The sequence below is a fragment of the Aethalodelphis obliquidens genome, unplaced genomic scaffold, assembly GCF_003676395.1.
Source record: "Aethalodelphis obliquidens isolate GAN/ISIS:26980383/991018 unplaced genomic scaffold, ASM367639v1 scaffold24, whole genome shotgun sequence".
In the NCBI taxonomy this organism is placed as follows: domain Eukaryota; kingdom Metazoa; phylum Chordata; class Mammalia; order Artiodactyla; family Delphinidae; genus Aethalodelphis; species Aethalodelphis obliquidens.
The window spans coordinates 33,911-54,908 of NW_020837968.1; the positions used below are offsets into that span (position 1 = coordinate 33,911).

At 39.0% G+C, this 20,998-nt stretch overlaps 1 protein-coding gene across 15 annotated transcripts in view; it reads right to left on the reverse strand.

Annotated features, from left to right (window-relative positions):
- Nucleotides 1-20,998, reverse strand: part of NEK7 (NIMA related kinase 7) — a 149,538-nt gene that overhangs the window by 24,360 nt on the left and 104,180 nt on the right. For 6 of the 15 annotated variants that reach the window (XM_027122117.1, XM_027122115.1, XM_027122116.1 and 3 more), the window contains 3 exons: nucleotides 14,417-14,455; nucleotides 8,285-8,379; nucleotides 4,067-4,222 (listed from right to left, as the gene is read on the reverse strand). In XM_027122117.1, coding sequence (XP_026977918.1) covers nucleotides 4,067-4,222; nucleotides 8,285-8,379; nucleotides 14,417-14,455 — 290 coding nt within the window. The remainder of the gene's footprint in view (nucleotides 1-4,066; nucleotides 4,223-8,284; nucleotides 8,380-14,416; nucleotides 14,456-20,998) is intronic. The other 9 variants (XM_027122122.1, XM_027122121.1, XR_003436118.1 and 6 more) reach the window with 8 other exon arrangements.

Sequence of the window (20,998 nt, forward strand, 5' to 3'; positions counted from 1 at the left end):
ATTTTCTTCCTCACTGCATAGAGAGTTCTGTAAGAACATTCATTCATTCAATTGACATTAACTGGTTCATTCATTCTTTTCATTTATTCCTTTAATCTCACTCTCTCATTCGCTCAATTGATCAATCAATCAATCACTGAACCTTTTTTAGTGTGCCAGGCCCTAGAGACACAAAGATAAAAAGCAGTTACAGGAGCCAGACAGTCTGGAGTGGGGAGCCACATGTGCAAAGAAGACGTGGTACACATACACAATGGAATACGACTCAGCCAGAACAAAGAAAGAAATTTTGCCATTTGCAACAAGATGGGTGGACTTGGAGGGTATTATGCTAAGTGAAGTAAGTCAGACAGAGAAAGACAAATACTGTACATCATAACTTATAGGTGGAATCTAAAAACGAAAACAAACGTGGCTATAACAAAAAAGAAACAAACTCACAGATACAGAGAACAGACGAGTGGTTACCAGTGGGGAAGGGGGAGGGACAAAAGGGGATTAAGAAGCACAAACTACTATGCATAAAATAAATAAGCTACAAGGATATATTGTACAGCACAGGGAATATAGCCAATATTTTATAATACTTATACATGGAGTATAACCTTTAAAAATTGTGGATCACTATGTTGTACACCTGAAACTTACATAATACTGTAAATCAACTCTACCTCAATGAAAAAAAACAATTATAATGCAGTGTGGCTGCCAAGGGAGGAGGGTTTGAGGGGTGGAGAAAGGGGAGCAGGATAATTTTATGCAGAAGATGACGGCCATGGTTTGTTCTAAAGACAATGAGTTTGCCTGATAAAGCACAGGGCAAGGAGCGCTTCAACACAAGGAAGCAGCACCCACAGAAAGAAGGAAATTCATGGGCCTTCTAGTACAACCTGCATGGGCAGAGTTCAGGAAAGAAGCGAGTACACTGTGATCAGAACGCCAGGAGAGCTCAGCCCAGACCAGACTACGAGGGGCCGTGGGAATTACAACTCCTTGGACTTAGTAAATGTTCAATAAATGTCTGCTTCACTGATGTTAATTTCTTAATCACCAACAATACCAAGTTTAATTAAAACTAAGAGGTATCTCAGGGAAAATATCTACCTTTTTTTTTTGACCCAATATTTTTATTGTTAAGTACAGTAATTCCCTATTGCTACATGAATGAGATCACTACTAGAAAAGGAAAGAATACTGAACACTAAAAGTCATAAGATACTTTAGTCAGCTACAAATATATATACGTTCCTAATATCATTCATGTGCAGCTGAGATAATTCAGTCTGGAATCCTAAACTGTACATAGTAACAACTTAATTCAAAAGGAAATATCTGACATACAGCTTTATTCTTCCAAAGGATACTATTTCTCAGCTTTGGTTTTTAATGCTGAAGTGTATCTGTGTCTTAGATTATAAGAAATTTAAAAATCCTAAGCTCTTAAACTCTGAGCTGTTCTAAATGGAATGACTGTATCTGGAAATAAACCTTGTAGAGCTCCTCAGGATTCTGATCAATTGAGGCTGGTTGGCAGGCATGCCTTTTATTCTCATGAAATGCTCCCTGTGTGTCCTCTTTTGGCAGGAGCCTTAAAAATTTAGCAGTAGCTAAATCAACTTGGTAAGCTTTCAAATAGATATTTGGTGGGAAATTAATTTGCTTAAAATGTTTAGTTTTCCAACAGATATAGAGTCTGTTAGCATTTGAGCTATAAAATTGACACCTAATGGATTGGTCTTTTAACTAAAAGTTCACTGTTGAAAAACTTTATACTTCACTTTTCATTGTTTCCTAAATTTTGCCCTACTAAAAAGCTACATGGCAATTTAGACTTTTAAAAGATCTGTAAAGCCTACTATATAAAGGAATATTAAGATACCGTTAAAGTATGGCAGCATGAAGTCTGTTCAGGTTTTTTGCTACCATAAATTCTGTATAATTATTTTCCAAACAAACTGAGTTCCTACTTAAGGAGAGAAAATATTTATTAAGCACATCTGCATTTCAAAGCTCTTATTCTGAGAACTTTTCTACATAACTGAACAGATTAAAGTAAGATCATTAGTCTGTATTTTTTGTATCTCATTTCTTCAGTAAGAATTAGTTTCCCTGTTTACCTACGCATTACAGCTTTCAGTTTTATCATCGTGCAACAGCAAATTTTGCCAATCGGAGAGACTGTACTATCTTTTTTGGAAAGTACATCATATAACATGTTTTGCTTTATATCTCTCTTCAAAACTGGTAACTATATAGAGTGAAGTAAAAAAGTGTAATCTGTTTTCCTTTCCCAACCATAAGACCTTCTTCTATCTGGGCCAGACTTTGATATTTGCCCCTTGGCTGAGAATCTGCAAATCCAACTTCACACTTAGCTGCAGTGAAGTAGCCCTGCAGGCAGGCCGACTTCAACGAACCACTAGTGGTATCATCATTAAAATCCTGCTGAAGGTCACCATGGCAACCGCCTGCTGAGGCTTCACTGCTGCACTCGGCATCTCCTAATCAGCTACCATGTGAAATGCAAATTCAGACAGTCTGAAAATTAGTCAAGAAGAATAGGGGATGAGGATGCAGATATGTGAAATATTCATGCGCTTCGTGGAAAAAAGAAGACAGCATGAATGACACAACAAAGGACGGCCCCTGACATTCTCGCTATCATTTTGCATGACTATTCACACCCTACTGTATTTCCAGGCCGAGAGTTCTGCAGTTGGCTTTGTGAAGTGCCGTATTTATATTCTATACCCAAAATAGTAATTAAAAATGGCTAACATAATAGCATTAACATCAAATAAAGGTAATACTTCTAAATTACCACCACTGCCTTGTAAGAGTTTGTTCTAATTACCTGAATACCAATGCTGTGAAACAAAAAAACCAAGCGTCATTGATTATCAATATCAAAACTATTAGGAAAAAAAAAGGTACTTTCAACATCCTAGGACCACAAATGCCTTACATATGGTAAAAATTCTTTAGAGATATTTATTATTCAAGTTACATGGACTCACTCTTCCTTATATAAAATTGGAACCGATTGCATTCATTTCACATAGAAAGAGTGCTAAGACCACCTAAAAGGTGAACATTATAATTGTTTCATATTTTTCCTTTGCCCCTTTCCATTTTCCTTGGGCAAAACATCTGCTGCTCATGAGCAGGTGAGATGTCCTAAAACAGTGGTTTCTCTGGGTGGGTCCCCAGTGAGCTTTCCAAAAACAGTTATGTGAACACACTTAGTTAACCTGAGACACTGCTATTCTGCATATCTCCTCCTTAAATATAGATAAAATCATGATGCATTAGGCAAAAATGGGAGATGTTTTGTTCAATGAAAAACTGGATGTTGGGTGGAGCCCAAACAACTCATTTCAGTGGGCTCCCAAAGCAAGCAAGGATCCAGCTCAGATCTTAACAAGGTAAAGTCCTCTAAGACTTTCAATTCTACCCAATGTACTTTTTACCACATCTACAGTGATAAGCACAAACATTTCCTACAGGAATCTGACTGCAGCAGTGAGGTGGTGATGGGACAGATCTTGTAAAAGCAAAAGAAAGGAGGGTAAAGCTGAAAGAATAAGACTGAGAGGCATGCAGCTGAGAGATGTTTGCTTCCACTCTGGGAAAACATGGGCCGGAGGGAGGGAAGGAAGTGGTGCCAGAAGAGAAAGTTACAACTGTGTGCTGCTCTGAGACCATAGGCATGAGGAGGGACCCTGTTAAGAGGGGCCACTGGACATGCTGGTCGCCCAGAGCCTGGCTTCGGCATTAATTCTGCCCTCTGCCGTGTTTAGGAGGCTGCAGTCAGCCGCTGTTCCTATCCCACATAGGAAGTGGCCGGTGTCACACCACGTGCTGTGCTGTGTTCCTTTCCACGTGATGAACTAACTGTGGTCACCTCTCTAACAGCCAAGCCTCCGAGAGAAGGAAAACGGAATGAAGGTGCTCTTTCTGCCACCTGTACTTGTCATTTGTATCAATGGATAAAAGAAGATTCTATAATAAAATGCAAACATCAGCAAAATGAACAACATGAACGCATGACTGAAAAATGACTTACCTCCTCTGAATAGTGATCTGAAGGAAGAGGTGGGTAGTCACACTGCTCTATCTTCTTACACAGCGAGTACAAGTTCATTTTGTCGCCATAGAAAGGACTCTGTAACGCAGCCATCTGTAAAATGCTCCCAATGAAACTGATATAGTTACATGGTAACTTTAAGGGAGATTTCATCAAGTATATTACACTGCGGGGGGTGGGGGGGTAATTACAAATACTTTAAATAAAGTTCTGTAGGCATTTTGTGTTTCATGAATATCCTTTTCAGAGAATTACTGAGTAAGTCCTAAAAAGTCTTACTTCAATTTTTGGTTATTATTTTCAACATTTAAACTTCCCTAAAAGGGAGAAATGGTTAGCATATAATTATTTAAACATATACACACGCACACATACGCAGTATAAAACAGTATTAGAAGAATAAGAAAATAACTTAAGACTCTTTGTAAATACAATGCTACAGGAACGACTAGTATATCTCATGACTAGACAGACATCACTGGTATATATCAACCATGTAATGGTCACAATACAACAAAAATGAAACTGAAGTTAAAACTGAATTATAATCTAGCAATGCTTGGGGAACAGAACACATAGCATTTTATTTCACACGACAGTTTCTGTAGGAAAAGGTTATTTTGAGATAAAAAATGTCTTCTCAGTCTGAATGTTATAACTGATCCTCAACTAGTTCACAATGAATTAGAACTGCTTTTCTTTTTTGATGATGTCTCGAAAACACGAAATGTGCTCAAAAGCCCTAGGAGTCTAGCCGCTACTTCAAGGCATCCAAATGAGATTTTTATGTAGGAAAAAAAAAATGACTCTAAGAATGAATGCCTTTTAAAAAGACATTATTGAATTTAACTTTAAGACCAGGTTCTAACTTGACCTGATTTCAGGTGTGAGCAAGGACTGCGGTTAGCAGGGTTACAAACTAAAAATTCAATTGAAAATGTTCGCCTCCTGAATCTTTGAACTGCGGGCGCGAGACTACAACACGGAGTACGACGCTGCCCCCAAGTCAGTCACCCTTTTCTACATGTGCTAATAAGTTTGATTTTGGAAGGACAATGTGTACATTCCCCAGACAGGCCGGGCGTGCATGCAACACGCTGGGCCGAGCAGTGCTCCTCGGTGGGGTGGGCGTCGGCGGGGACACATGAGCTGCGAATGGCTCTCATCTGTCTGGGCCGCTGCAGGCAGAGCTTAACTCCTTCCCAGCCTGGAGCGCGGGGCCTGGGGGGAAGCAGAGCTCAGAGCCGCCCGGCAGCCCTTTCCTAGATCTCCTGCAAAACCGCCTTAGGAACAGGTGTTCCCCACGAAGAGAAGAAACCCCCAAACAAGGTGCATGTCCCTAAACATACAAATTTCCACTCCATTTGAGAGGAAATTTCTAGAAGAGGGGCTACAATAATAATAACATGTTTTGTTGAAATGCAAGGACACTTTATGATAAAACACAATCTTTAAAATGCCCCCCTTGAAAAATAGACTGTGTGTATAAACTACTGTTCTCTCCGTGTTTGCAAAAACCCTAAGTAAACGTCCGTATATTCATTATCATGTGCCAGGAGTTCATTACAGTACTTTTGTCTCAATACTGCAGTGTTAAAAAAAAAAAAAAAATCTGAATGTCCCCTAAGGAGTTAAACAGGAATAGTATATTTTCATGCATCTCCTGCTTTGACAGATGAAAAATGTCAACTGTCCTGTTTTTATTTTCAAGCTTTTGCACTATTCATCTGGTTCATTAGTGCATCTCGATGCTGCCCCTGACAGCTGCTCGCCCTCTCCTCCCAGCAGCTGAATTTTTCAGGCTAATTTGATCCTCCACACTGAGACGATCGCTAGAATGATTGACTTGCTCCCTGACCTCCAGGGTCCGACTTCCCTGATTAGTATTCTGGGGGTGTTGGAGGGACGAAAGCCCACTGTCTGTCTTTGGGGCTGGTGGCAGCTCTCTTTTTTTTTTGAACTGTAAGCCACCAACCTACAACCCTGGAAGGATGCAATTGCTGCACTGAACAATAAAGGAAATGTGTAAAACCTACTTTTCCATGTAAAGGTCCGTGTAGCAAAAGCACAGCATCTTGATTTTAATTAGTAAAGTCTACTTTGTTGCATATCAATTAAAACTGTACTGCTAGTTTTTTTTTTTTTTTTGAGGTTTCAGGAATATCTGAAAGTCTAATTTTCTGAGTTTAAAATACGTTTTCAAAAAAGGCTTCCCACTCCTTCGTTGTGAATGGTAAATTCTTAGTGGGATACAATATAAAATATCGATGTGACGCTATGGCCAATTTTTTAAAGCTAAACTACTGGGCATTTTTATTGACATTCTATTAATACAGAACCAGAAAGATATACAGCATCAAGGTAAATTAAATCCTTAGAAAAATTCTAGTTCTTCCCAATCACCTGCACAGAGCAACTGAGGAAATGTGCTGAGCTGAAAACTAATGTTACCATGTTAAATACTGTAACTCAGAACCGTCCACAACACATAACACACATGAATGGAGGAGTGTCCAAAGAAATAATTTTTATTTTGGTGTTCAAGTATACATAAAAATGGGACACTGCCTCTCAAAGGCAAATCCAGAATGTGAAGAATTATTTCAGTTTTGACATGGGAGTCTGCTGGTCCTACAATAATTAGCAAACTTCCCAAAAAATGCTTATTACCCTCAACTGAACTTTTTCTTTTTCATTGCTAAATTTAATTTCTTTAGTGGAAACTAATTTGCTGTTTACTTTTAGGTGTATAAAGGGAAAATGTTGCTTTGATAATATTATTAGACTACGGCCTGAAGGAATCTAAGGTCACCTAAACAGGTATAAAATATTTTAAAATGTACAAAGTGCCTTTTAAACTTTACAATAACTTAATATAATCAAATCAGTGCAACGCTGTTCCAACCTATTAACATAATATAGTAAGCATAAATCTCTTTTAATCTCATGTGAATACGTACAAACATGTATTTTGTTCTATCACTAATTCATAACTTTTCTTAATAAAAATTATCCTAAGGATGTTCTTTAAGAACATTTTTAAAATCTCTTTCTTTTTAAGTGGTCATTAGTTTATTTAGTAGGAAGAACAAAATAAACAATCTCAGGTTCCTTAAATTAAGGAAATTTGAACCTGCAATCTGTAAAATAATAATTAAAGATTATGATACACATTTTTAAAAAACCTTCTGCTGCTCTACTTCCAAGTAAAGGTGGAACAATTAAAATATATGATCTCATCATATATTTCATTTAAGTCAGGAAGACAAGAGACATAAAATATAGAGTAAGAAATACACTGGTTTCTACCTATCCAGTTCAGATTTCCTTTGTATACCTTAAAATATGAAAATGACTCAATGTATTATTTTCCTTCATTTTATTTTATTAAAAGAGTTACCGAGATGTAGGTTAAGTTTTAGTTAACAGCTTTGACTGAAAGCCTACATTCCTAGGAAAATTACCATTCAATTAAAGAAGTAAATTACAGAAGTCCCTAGCATGAGTGTTCTCTGATACCATTACTATATAACATGAATATAAAATGTGCTCATAGCATGCTTTCTTCTCTTCAAACTGTCACACTGCAATACTTGCTAGAGGATCTATCTACATGATTCCATCTTCCTTTGATAAATTATCACCAGTAGAACAGGTGAGAGAGAGTATTTCACTGAGCTTTACCAATATAAACCGTTACTCACGGAAACTAAGTGATAACCTAGAAGAATTATCTGTCTACAAACTATCCTTGAAGCTGAATTAATCTACATAAAAGTGAAAAAAAAAGTGACAAAGCTATTTACTATGCTTTCATATTTTACATCCATTCTATTATATCCATCCTGTTATGCATGGGCAACAGTTTTTTTTTTTAATAGATCTTCAAATGTGTATTTTTATAAGTAAGATTATATAGCAAAATTATATTAACATAAAAAACATTTAAGAAATAAAACTCCCATCAAAAGGAAACAATTTAAAATTATATTAGAGGAAGTAAATGTGTAGAAATGTACAGTTACTAAATTTCATTATACGAACAGTTACTAAGTCAATGAATTAACTTCCTCATAATTAAAAAGCTAATTCTTAAACATCACCCAGAAAAAAATAACTATATACTATTAGGATAGGGGAAATATATTCCAGTAAGTAAAACCTCTTCAATATATGGAATTTATCACCATTACCTACCTCATACAGTAGACAGCCAAGGGACCAGATGTCAGATTTGAAGTTGTACCCATTTTCATGTATTCTCTCTGGAGACATGTAATAAGGTGTACCCACTGCAGAAAGAAACCAAATAAAACAAGAGAAGGAAAAGAATGAAGATGCCGCTGTGCTAAGAAATTACATCCAAAATTCCAGATTTAAAATGTCATCAAAATAATTCATTAGGATCAGAAGATTGCGCTGGGGAATACTCAAAACTTTTAAACTTCCTCTTTCCTCCCTGATCCTTGAACAGCATGTTTACAACTATCCCACTTTAAAAAGGGTGTGGTGGGTTACACTTTATTTCCTTTTGATCAATTCAGGGAGAATCTAGGGAGCATAACTAAAGAAAAAGAAAGGAATTCTAACACGAAAATCTACAAAGTGACTCACATTGATTTCATTTCTTGATTTTTTTAAACATGGCTTGTATATCCCAAATAATTAAACATGATGATATAATAATTTTAAAATAAACAGCTATACATAACTGAGTAGAGTATGTATAAATAAATCATACTTATTAACTTTTACAGAAACATCCCTTAGAACATTGTTGTGACTCTTAAAATTACAAATGATATAATCATTAACCTTCAGTACCTTACTCCCACTTTAGAAAGAATAAAACAGACTTTTGTACATCAAAGGGTTATATAATAACATATGTGAAAGGTCACTGACATCTCTGAAAATATGTCCGAGACTATTGCTACTGAGAACTTTATAGAGACAAGATACTCCGGATAATTTGGGGGTTTGCTTGTTTCGATGTGTGAGTACATTTTTTGGTTTTTTATGACCATTTTAGAAAATGTGACCATACTATAAGGAATGCTAATATAATACATTTAATTTAAAATGTATTAAATATCTTAAAATAAGTAAGACATATACATTATATTTTGAAGGGTAAAAAACATTGAAGTGACTTTGGAAGTGAATATCTTAAGTCTCAAACTTAGATGACTATTATTTCACCATCTGCCTAAGGCTTTTTGCCAAATAGAAAATCAAAGTTTGAGAACAATATTTAGAAATTTTACTTGCTTGAGGCAACAGCTACCAAAACTATGCTGCTGCTCACAGAGAAAAGCACATTCCCTTCTTCTACTAATTTTCAAGTACTCCCTAGGAGTTAGTAAATCTAATGAGAGTGTAACTCAGAATGTTGAACAGCGGTGTTTCGTCAGAGGCAACAAGAAGAGGCGTATCAACAGTCAAAGCATCATCCTCAAAGGCATCATCCTCTTCTTCCAAAAGAATGAAGTTATAACCTAACGGTTGTGTGGAAACTATGCTGGGCTAAAAGCTGAAAACATCAGGAACCAGCTATTCACAAGAAATCCTATCCATACTGGAATCCATTTTTCCTAGTAATGGATGGTCCTAGTCAGAATGGATGAAAGGGAGGTACTTACAGAAGTGAAGAAGTGAAAAAAGGAGTATGCAAACAGGAGGATAAAAGAAATTTAAAGTATGAAGTATTCGGACATGATATTTGAGGCAAACTTTAAGAAAGAAATGATTTAATTGCAGCATTTCCTCTGAAGACAAACAAGTAAGTTTGCCAAATTCTCTTAGGGTGAGAAAAGCCAAGAAACTTTTAGAAATGGCTAGGTTTAAAGAATTTGCATTATTATTGAGTCAGATAAACACAAGCTCTGCAGCTTTGGGCGCTGTGGCCCCTTCCACTTGTAGTTTTCACAAGCGACACCAACTGTGGGCATACTGAACGCTCTCCATTCAAGGGGGGAGGGGTACAGCTGGAATAATAAATGGCTCTGTACAGGCTCCCGGACGTGAAGCCAGTGACTGGCAGTGAGGGATGTGCAGAGAGAGGCTTCACGGAATCCACAGGGGGCGACTGAAAACAGTGAGGCTTGAAGGTTCAGAGTTTACCAAAAGCAAAGGTAATTTTAACCAGTAGCTCTGGGAAACCTGCTGATACATTAGGGGTTTGATGTGAGTGTGAAAGATTGATGAGAGGGAAAAAGAAGAACAAATGCTTGCATTTTACAGAGATTAGCCCCAGCATCACCCCTTAACTGCCACACAGACCCAACACACGGCCGGCCTGAGAGCCAAGGAGGCAGAGAAGCGGGATGATTAGGAATCCCACTAAACTAAACCTAAAACCTGAAAAACTGCAAGGTACAGAAGAGCCTCTTAGGGCGCTGCTGGAGGTCATTACCAACAGTTACACACAGAGTTAACGCTGTGGCTTTAAACCCAGACGAGGGTTCTCCTTCATATTACCAGCAACCAGCGTCTTTATACTAAATACGCACGTTTGGGTATTTCAATTATGTGTATCTTGCGTATATAATAAAATGGAAATCTGAGTATGCTACTCACCTCTCTGACCGACACATCATGTCCAAAAGCGTCATTAAGTGGGAAAGGAGAAAGTCTGCCTCCTGCACTATGATTACTGATGGGACAGACTCATCACTAAGCCCTGAGCCCGGGTGCGAGAGGCAGGTCTTGCCCGCCCCCCCACGCCTCCCCGACCTGCCCCCGCAGGGCGCCTCCGTCCTGGACGCCGATACTGAGCACAGGCTGGGCCCCTGCCCATCCTCACCCGTCTCTACTGGGCACAGAGCCGCAAAGTTTAAGTGCCCAGGAAAATGCGAGATGCGTTTAAATGCAGTGAGACGTTCTCCACATTTCAAACTTAATGAATACATGATTATTTCCTAAAAACCTTTTTTTCTAAAATTCATGACAGCTGTGTGTATTAGTGCTGTTGCCTCAAGAATGTGGTGACTTCTTAACGACTGTACAAGACAAGGGGGCGGTGCAGAGTGACATGATTAGACACTAAAACGACCACGCAAAGTACTGTGCGTTGAGGAGCCTCAGACGGCAGGACGCATGATTCCACTAGTCCTTCCAGAATGCGTGGCTGGAGGTAAAACGGGAATATATTTCACTGCAGCAGTTACTTATGTCATTTTAACCTCCTGACAGGAGTAAAAGTGAGTAAGAAATGGATGATAACATTATAAAACACAGAAAGTCTGATACTAGAGGAAAATTGTTAACAACTGAAAATGCTATCTGACCCTTCTTTATAATAAGACAGTCATTCAAATATTTTAAAAAATCCATTACGTTAATTGACTTATTCTAGCTATATGAGAAAAGTTTTACATGGGAAGTACTCTATTAACAATAAATACATCCTAAAATGTATCCTTAACAAAATGAAGACTGGTTTTCGCAAGTTCTACAATATGTTTAAGAAAGCCAAAAACTTCTGTTAACATGCTATTATAGAATAAACTAATAACTTTCAATTCATCAGAGTAAGTTACATACAGAATTTTTTCAATAGTTTATAAACATTTAGCAATTTCTGCAAAGACTTGAATGAGAAAAAATAATAGAACCACTGAAGCATCTTTTTATGTGGTTAGATTTGGGTTGCTATTTTTTTGTTTTGTTTTAAGTAAGGGAGGAAAGGAAAAATCAGTCAAAGGTCAGGAAATCTGTTTCACATGTTACCTTTGCCACCAACTAACTAGGACCACTTAACTTCTCTTTTTATTACTTTCCTCATCTGTAAGGTGCAGTGATGAAGAAGAGGAGATCGTTTCTGAGATCCCTTTGCTCTCAAATTTTCCAGCACTCATAAAAACCCTGCAAACACCCATACAGAAAGTGAAGTGGAATAAAGTAATATATTCCTGTTTTAAACTATTACCTAGGACAGTTGACTGAAATGTTTTATGTCAGAGGGTAGAAACAAGCAAATTCAGTTTAGAAATGTTGCTTCTTTCTCTCAGAACTGCAGAAAAGAAAGCTTTGAACATTCCTTGTTGGGAGAACTGAAAGGACACAATTCATCTTAAACCTCAGTTTGATTTAAACACACACACACACACACATGAACACACACAACTTCAGGGAATAGGAATTAATTTTCGTTTTTTCCTTCATACTCTTAAGCCAGCCCAGAAATTATGTTGGCAGACTCCATGGAGGCCAAATTTACTTAATTGTAAGGAGTATTATCTGAGGTCAGTACAGAATGGCTGAGTGGTAGATCAATATTTCTTCTACAAAAGACATTTGTTAAATAAATTTTTCATCTTTCAAGTGTAACTGATAACATTTAAAAACCCAGAAAATTTTCTAGTTACTGTTTCTCTGCTCCAGGCACTGTGTTAAATGGATCACATGTGTTACCTTGCTGAGCTTTTTAACACTGTTTATCAGGGCCCACACTGTTCTAGGTGCTGGGGAGACAGACGTAAACAGGCTGAATCCTTGTCTTCATGGGGCTCACTGGCTAGTGAAATGGGGGCTATTATGAGGTAGTTTATGAATTATTTTATTTTATTTTTGGCCGCATTGGGTCTCCGTTGCTGTGCACGGGCTTTCTCTAGTTGCAGTGTGCGGGGGCTACTCTTCGCTGCGGTGCACGGGCTTCTCATTGCGGTGGCTTCTCTTGTTGCGGAGCACAGGCTCTAGGCACGCGGGCTTCGGTAGTTGTGGCACGAGGGCTCAGCAGTTGTGGCTTGTGGGCTCTAGAGTGCAGGCTTGGTAGTTGCGGCGCACGGGCTTAGCTGCTCCGCAGCATGTGGGATCTTCCCGGACCAGGGCTCGAACCCGTGTCCCCTGCATTGGCAGGTGTATTCTTAACCACTGCGCCATCAGGGGAGTCCCCAAGAGGAAGTTTAATGAGATGTTACTACTATTATTCTTGTTGTAGAGAGGATGCAAAAGGAAGTCAGGTAATTTTCCAAAGATCACGAAGCCAGTAAGGTGTGGATGTAGAATTCAAGCCAGGTCATTCTGTCCCTTGCATTTAAACAGTTATTTCATTAAAACTGACGACTGTGAAATAAGACTGGGGAAAAAAAGTCTGTATCTTTCCAAATTAAGCAGCAGAGAACTCTTCTACAAGTCTCAGCATGTACACACCAAAGGCCAGGAGTGAGGGTCAGGGTTCAGTGCTTCTCTGCAGCTACTCTGCTTCAAATAGATACTTTTTATGGTAGCTGAGAGGTTAAACATGCACAGTTTACAATTAGATAACAGCTTCTTCCCAGCCTGATTATTTAAGTCAAGAAAGGACTGCAAGTTAAAAATAAATCCGTGAAAGTAGTCTTTAATACTGACCAGGCATATGCTGCCTTTAAGCCTCCAAACCACGCTGAACTATGATGGGGTACACGCCAAGGAAAGACCCACAGAGAGGTGCTAGGGAAGGTGTGGGAAGGACAAGCACGTGACCACAGGTGGCACTTGGCACCAAAAATGAAACTGCTTTAAAGCCTGGTTCAAGAACACTAATTTTCCGAGTTGTAATCAGAGGATATATCACACTTGGAAATAGTGTGGGGAGCATGAATTGTACACTCAAGAGACCCCAGTGTGAAAATTCTGATGCTGGTGGAAGGACGGCCATGCGTTTACTCAGCTGGCAACATTACAAAATCAGAGAACCACTGTCTCATTTTGAAAGGGAAAGAGGAGTTCAAGCAACCCTGTAACGCAAACAACAACGACAACCACAACACAATTTCCCCCCAAGAGGTTTCAAGTATTTGTCCAGCACAAGGACCAGTATCAGAGCCCCCTAGCCAGCTCTTTGTAAAAATCTATTCCATCCTCAGGAGGTACAACAAGCATATATAATAACTAAATCACACACGTACATGCAAAAAGGAAACTATCTTTGCTCTTCCGGGAGACATTAAGAAAGCAAGTAAAATGCCATATTAGAACATGATTAAGCCGTTTTTTTTTTTTTCTCCTTTTCACTAGAGCAAGCCGTCAGACAGGAAACACTTCATTGTAAATAATAAATGCAACTTTGATGCAAGTAGATTTGCTTGAATAGCAGATAACTACCCTTAATTACTTACATATACCTTTGGAGTACATAATGTGGTTATATCTTATGGCAGTTTAATTTTTCTAATTAAGTTTTGTTAAAATTGCTTTCTATTTCTGTCCATGAGGAGGCAAGGCACTCAAAAGCAAGACTGGCACAAAGGAGAGACGACCCTTGAGGATTAAACAAACTTTTGTAAATAATTAAAAAAAAAAAAAGAACTGTTAATAAACTAATAGTAATGATAGAAAAGGACTTGCCTGCAAAACTTACATGAATGCAAGTGTGGTATTTTCTCCCTTGAAAAGTAAACACATATCACTGATGAAAGTCTATAATTAAAAATGGGAAATTTTAACGTTAAGACATCTGTCTAAAAAAGAAAGTGCTTAATTTCAGTACTGTGAACTTCCATTAAAACCTCTGACTTTTAAACCACGTCACCTTACCGGGCTTTAGAGGAGGACACCAAAGACTCTCCAGCCGTCAGGCCGACTAATCCGGGGAGGCGGGCAGCACTTTGGCACCTGGTGTTACGCCGCGAACGTCACATCACACGGCAAAGGGATCTGAAGCTAGGGAGACTACCCTGGCCTGTCCGTGACATTTGCAAGGGCAGGGGCAGGGGAGATTCCAAGTGTGAGAGGGTCTCCACCTGCCACTGCGGGACTTGAAGATGGAGGAAGGAGGAGAAGCCAATGAGGGCAGCTTCAGAAGGTGAGGCAGCCTCGGGAGGACACAGGAAGGAAAAAGGGGCCTGGGTCTGGCAACACCGAAGACCTGGATTCTGCCAACAACCCGGATAAGTCACCCCTCGAAGCTCCAGAAAAAAATGCCATTCTGCAGGCACCCTGATGTTAGCCGGGTGAGAGCCATGTTGGAATTCTGACCTACAGAACTGCAAAAATAATAAATCTGTTGGTTTAAGCCACTGCATTTGTGGGAATTTGTTAGGGCACCAATAGGAAAGAAACACAAATGCACTGACGATTCATTCACGCGTCACGTGGGCCAATTCCACGTGCCGAGCCAGCCACAGGCCAAGAACCCCACAGGAAATGCTTGTGGTCTAAAGCATCCTCGACCTCTACGAGTTCACTGGACAGTCTGGGGATGGGATGAGGTACATTCTTTGAGGGTATTTTTTTGGAGGGGGGGGGTAGAAGCCAATACATTTACCATAAGAAGAATAAAATAATAAAATGGTGATCTTTTATCATTTAAAAGAGCTCTGGTTGTTCACTAACTGATAAGGACCCTAAACCAGGTAATCACAACCACTTTAAAGATTTGAATTAGAGATGCAGAAGAGAAAGCAGTTCATGTGCTACATGGCACTCAGTCCACAGCTGGTGTTTGAAGTTGGGTGAGTAATAATTATTATTATAAATGTTTTAAATTGGCCAAAATAAGGTCCCTATCACAAGTACATCCAGGAGGGAAAATTACAGATTTATTGATCAAGAGAAAACTCACCAAGGACCAATACTCTAGCACACCTCATGAATCATTCTGGATTTAAAAATAATCTCTCTGCTCAGAATCTCCTAATTCAGAATGATGGACACTCCCTAAGGCTATCCATGGCTCCCTCTTCCTCCCCGCTACCACCCCCCCCAACCCCCCCGGCACACAATCCCATCAAGAGAGCTAATTACCCTTCAGGTGCAATAGCTACAAGTATGTCACAAAAATAAACAAGGAGAGAAGGAGTGCAAACCACATAAACAAATGAATGAGGTATGTTTCCTTCATCTCATGGACAATGAAGGGGGACAGCGCTCACCTTCACTGTTTTCGGTTCTCCTCTTCCTGAACACCTGTGAGAATTATTCATCCACTCCTTTAAGATGGATGCGGCCACGAGACTTGTTGTAGCCAATAAAATACGAATGGGAATTAACGTGTTACACTCAAGTAGAAAGACTTAACTAAGAGCCAGTAAGTGATTCTCCAGGATCTCTTCGTCTCATGAAGATCACACAAGGCTGAAGCCCCCTGAAATGCCAAGTGACCACCTGGAGGGAGGGTGGCCACCGGGACCCACACGAGGGCCCACAGCTGACTCCAGGTGACCAGAGAAATAATACGCTTCAGTGCTAAGCAACTAAATGCTGTTATTGTTTCTTCCTGTGGCATAATCTAACCTATACTTACTGATATATTTAGTTAAATCCATCCTTTGATGTGTAGCCTGTCTCTAATTCATTTGATCAGTATGCACTGAGCATCTACTATGTGCAATGCCCTCTCCTACACATCTGAGATACATCAGAGAACCAAAAACATGAAGAACCCGGTCCTCATGAAGCTTCCACATGGCTGAGGCAGAAAGACAGAAAGCACTAAGCGTAATAAGTGAGTAACACAGCATATTCGAAGATACAAAGTCCTACAGGAAAAACAGAAAAATGAAAATAGGATAAAGGATCAGGAACCGTAGGGATGGTGTGTGGGGGGGTCAGGTTCAGTATTAAACACAGAGAGCTTGGTAATCCCCACCCTAGCCCCACACAACATGAAGGCACAGAGGAGAAAATGTGCTTTAAAAGTGCCTGCAAATAATAAATGCTGTGCGCATATTCACTGCTACGTTTGCTGTTGATATTTAGTAGCCGTGGACGATTCCTCTGGGTCATTATCACAGGAAATTAGGGCAGTTTGATATGGTTTGACTAACAATCATGTATTTGGATTATTTTTAAATAATCCAAGGTGACATGAGAAAAATTACACCTTGACTGCCATGTTCCTACTTCACAGGTTTTGGTGAAGTTTTAGTTTTCAGTCTAGAAGAGCCGCTTCCTTAGAAATATCAGCCCCAGTTGCTGGTAGACAAAATGATTGTAAGAAAGACTTCCGTCCCGTTTACTTCTGAGTCTTGGGCATGCAGAACAGTCAAGTGCAGGATGGGGGCAAATTGCACTTTCACCTGCAGGCCCCTCAGCTATGTGCACAGCGGGATAAGGTAACCCCGACGGAGGGAAGTAACAAGTCAGAAAACAGTGGCAGAGTCAGGGAAAACGCCACAAGGTCCGGATACAGCAAAAACATACAGTGCCGGGTGGGAGAGGGACCGCAGACTGGGGAAGCTCGCCTCACTGGTTTCCATGTGCAAAGCCCGTTCGCCTCCTATGCCTCAGTCTCCTGGGCTCTAGAAGGGGAACAGTTTGCATCCATGGCTCACGTCCTCCTGCGAGGACCTCAGGGAGCTGAACGGCTGCAAACTGTACAGAACAATCAGGCACATTACTCCCCACCTCCAGGAGCACAGGCAACTCTGTAAATGACTGCACTACGTCTGACCAACCGAACTCGCCAGAGAGCAGGACAGCAGAAGGTCTACAAGGAGAAGGCAGAAAAATGGGAATCTGTCTTTAAGTAAATGGAACAGCATGAAAGTACTGTAAACACAGACTAATGTTTTCCCAGTTGCAGGTTATCACTCATTAATGAGTTGGGAAATCAACTTTAGTTGATTTAGCACCTGTGTCTTTGAATGAATCAGTTCAGGTATTTCAACAGAATAAATAAATTTCACATGACTTCCCTCTCCTCTTCTCCCCACACCACTGTCATGTTAACATAAGCAACTTCACGTTCATACAGCAACTTGCAGTGTTCAGAAAACATGTTTGCGTTCATTTTATCATTAGGTTAGGGGTTGCTTGACATAGGATGGTTATTACCCATATTTCCATTTTTAGAAACCAGGAAACTGAACCTGCAAAAAGTGAATGAAGGGCTTGTTCAGGGTCCTACAGAAGAATGGGCAGGTAAATCCAGGTGTCCTCTGTTCTGTCTCACGTTCGGAACAAGGCAAGAGGAAAAGCACGGCGGACATCATGAGGTAGGTGGGTAGCCAAAGACGGGAGTGGGCCAGCGGACACCGACGTAGAGGACCCCAAACGCGAAGCCAAGGACTTCTCACGATATTCTTTAGGGCACAGGGAACCGTCAAATATTTGGAGGAAGTAACATGATCAGATAATGTCTTTGGGGAAGGAATATTACAAACAAGGGAGGATACTTTCCTAATCCAAACATGAAGTTGTTGTGGATTAAGGAGGACAGGACAGAAAGTGGAGAGACTGGGAGACACTGTGTGTGGTGGGAGCAGAAGAAAAACTAAAGGCCTCTGAGATTTTTTTTTTTTCAATTTTGAAGAACTGAACATGGTCTGAACATCCAGCAACATCAGATTTAGTATCTGTAATTTTAACCCTGAATTTAAGGAATTATTATTATTCTATGTTGACATACTCCTTAGTTAAAAAACTGGTTGTGAAAACTGACTGGAAACGTGGCCACCTACACAACTTCATTTCCTACAGAAAATGTGAGAGAACCAGAGATTTTATTGCATGTCGATATGTTACCATGTAATTAAATGATACAAATAAGAGATAGAGGGCTTCCCTGGTGGCGCAGTGGTTGAGAGTCCGCCTGCCGATGCAGGGGACACGGGTTCGTGCCCCGGTCCGGGAAGATCCCACATGCCGCGGAGCAGCTGGGCCCGTGAGCCATGGCCGCTGGGCCTGCGCGTTCGGAGCCTGTGCTCCGCAATGGGAGAGAACAAAACAGAGAGAGAAAAAAACACAAAAAAAAAAAAAAAAAAAAAAAAAAAAAGAGATAGAAAATGAAGAGACAACTGAAAAATTCAAGGACTTGACAATCTCTTAAGGATTGTTAAATACAAAAAAATTTGGAAGCGTGTTCCTTACTAATGATTGAATAAAAATAAGTGAAAAATCTTTGATTTTTGAAAAAAATGTATTTTGAAATAAACAAAGTATAAATCTGTTACTACAACAAGATATTTCTAAAATCCTAGGTATTTTTGCCTTTTTGAATTAAATTCCTGAAAAAATTCTCCTTTACAAAATTAAACAAAATTTGGCATCAGAACAGACTTCATTCAAAGTAATCTTATTCGGATTTTCCTTTATGAACGATATACAGGTCTCATTCATTTGTAGTTTCACTAATATTTAAACCTGCACTGTGAATAAATAAATCATGCCCTACAGATTTAATCCTCAGCAAAATCAGAAAAAAAATCAACATACTGTAAAACATACAGTTTATCATATTTTCTGTGAGCAAAATAAATTTGTATAGGTGGCCACATTTTCAAGTACTTTTTGGAAAAATAAAAGCAATCTTTTATTTTTTATTATATTATAATTTATATATTATAAATTTCCAGTGTACAATACAGTGTTTCAATATTTTTACAGATTATACTCCATTTAAAGTTATTACAAAATAATGGCTAAATTTCCCTATGCTGCACTATATATCCTTATTGTTTATTTTAAAAGCAATCTTTTAAATTTGCTCTTAAAAATAAAAATATATGTCAGTAACACAGGAGGGCAATAATTCTTTAAAAGCAAAAATTAGGGTCAACTTGTCAACAAACATAAATCTATGTCACAATTTCTGTCCTTGTTATTTTATACATATTCTTTGTTAGCAAAGAGTTTTCCTGATCCTCCTACATAGGATTTTTATTGGGTCCAAATACCTTGGTAGGCTAGAGTTCAAACTTTAATTCTTGATGTTCAACGTACTTTGCTTAGTGAACTTCAGTTTCAAACCATCAAAATCTTTACTTCACAGAGAAGATAGGCAGGAATAAAGCATGTTTTCTTATTTTAACAATATTTTTCTCCAAATAACATGGAAAACAAAAATACTTGTGAAACAAATTATTTTTCTATTGATTCATTCATCCAACAAACCAGTCTCATTGCTACTTCCTCACTGTCTGTACTTCAGGTGTGTCTCAATGTTTTATAATTATGGGCATCCCCATTTATATGTGTGTGTGTCCATACACACACACACACACACACACACACACACACACACACTACATGACGCTAAGTGAATTGATTTAGATAAAAACTGACGTTAGAAATTCTTAATGAATTATTAAACCTATTAAATTTTTACCCTCTATATCAATATAATAACACATCACCTAAATCTAAGACATGCATACACGTTTGTAAACCCCACTGGGGACTTTTGTAAGAGGCAGTGACAGGCAAGCTAAAGAAGCCCATTTCCTAAACTGTTAAGATTTGGTTTTCACACAGTATGCTGGATACTTAGGGTCAGGCAACTACGGCATGCTCAGAGCGACAGCCTGCAAAGCAGCAATTACACAATACATATATGTGTGCAGGAGCATGGATACGTGCAGTTGTGCCTGTGTGCCTGTATGTGTGTGCATGTGTAACTGTAACCTAGCATTTCTAAGTAGATTAACAACAGAGTGCTGTTAGGATATTCCGTTCAGATGAGTAACAGTGAACACGTTATCTTCCCTAACGATCAGTGGCACTGGCTTGGAACAATCTAAAGTTTTCTTCACAGAAATCCTCTACTATTTGCATTGTCAGAGTTGGAACTTCCAAATAAAACTTTATTAAAGTGCTCTGCAAATTTATGCATTTCTTATGGAACTTCATATCAAATTTTCCTATCCTGAAAAAATTGTAATGTTCTGCAAGAATAAATGTAAAGTGAAAGAGAAAACTAAAACATTGTTACTCGGCATCAGTTGAAATTTTATTTTCCTAAAGTACTGGACAAAACTGAAACCCTGTGTAAAGGGTAAAGTATTATCTTCCCACCACTTCTTAATCTAGGACCCAATATCTTGTCATTCAGCAAAGACTGATCAGGTGCCTATTTATGTGCCACACACTATCCTATATACAGAAGAATTAAATGACAGGTTCAAGGCCACACAGGACCTTTATGTCAAAGCCATTTAAAAATGTCCAGTCAACTAATTCAGATGCTCGTTTCACAACATCATTATTTAG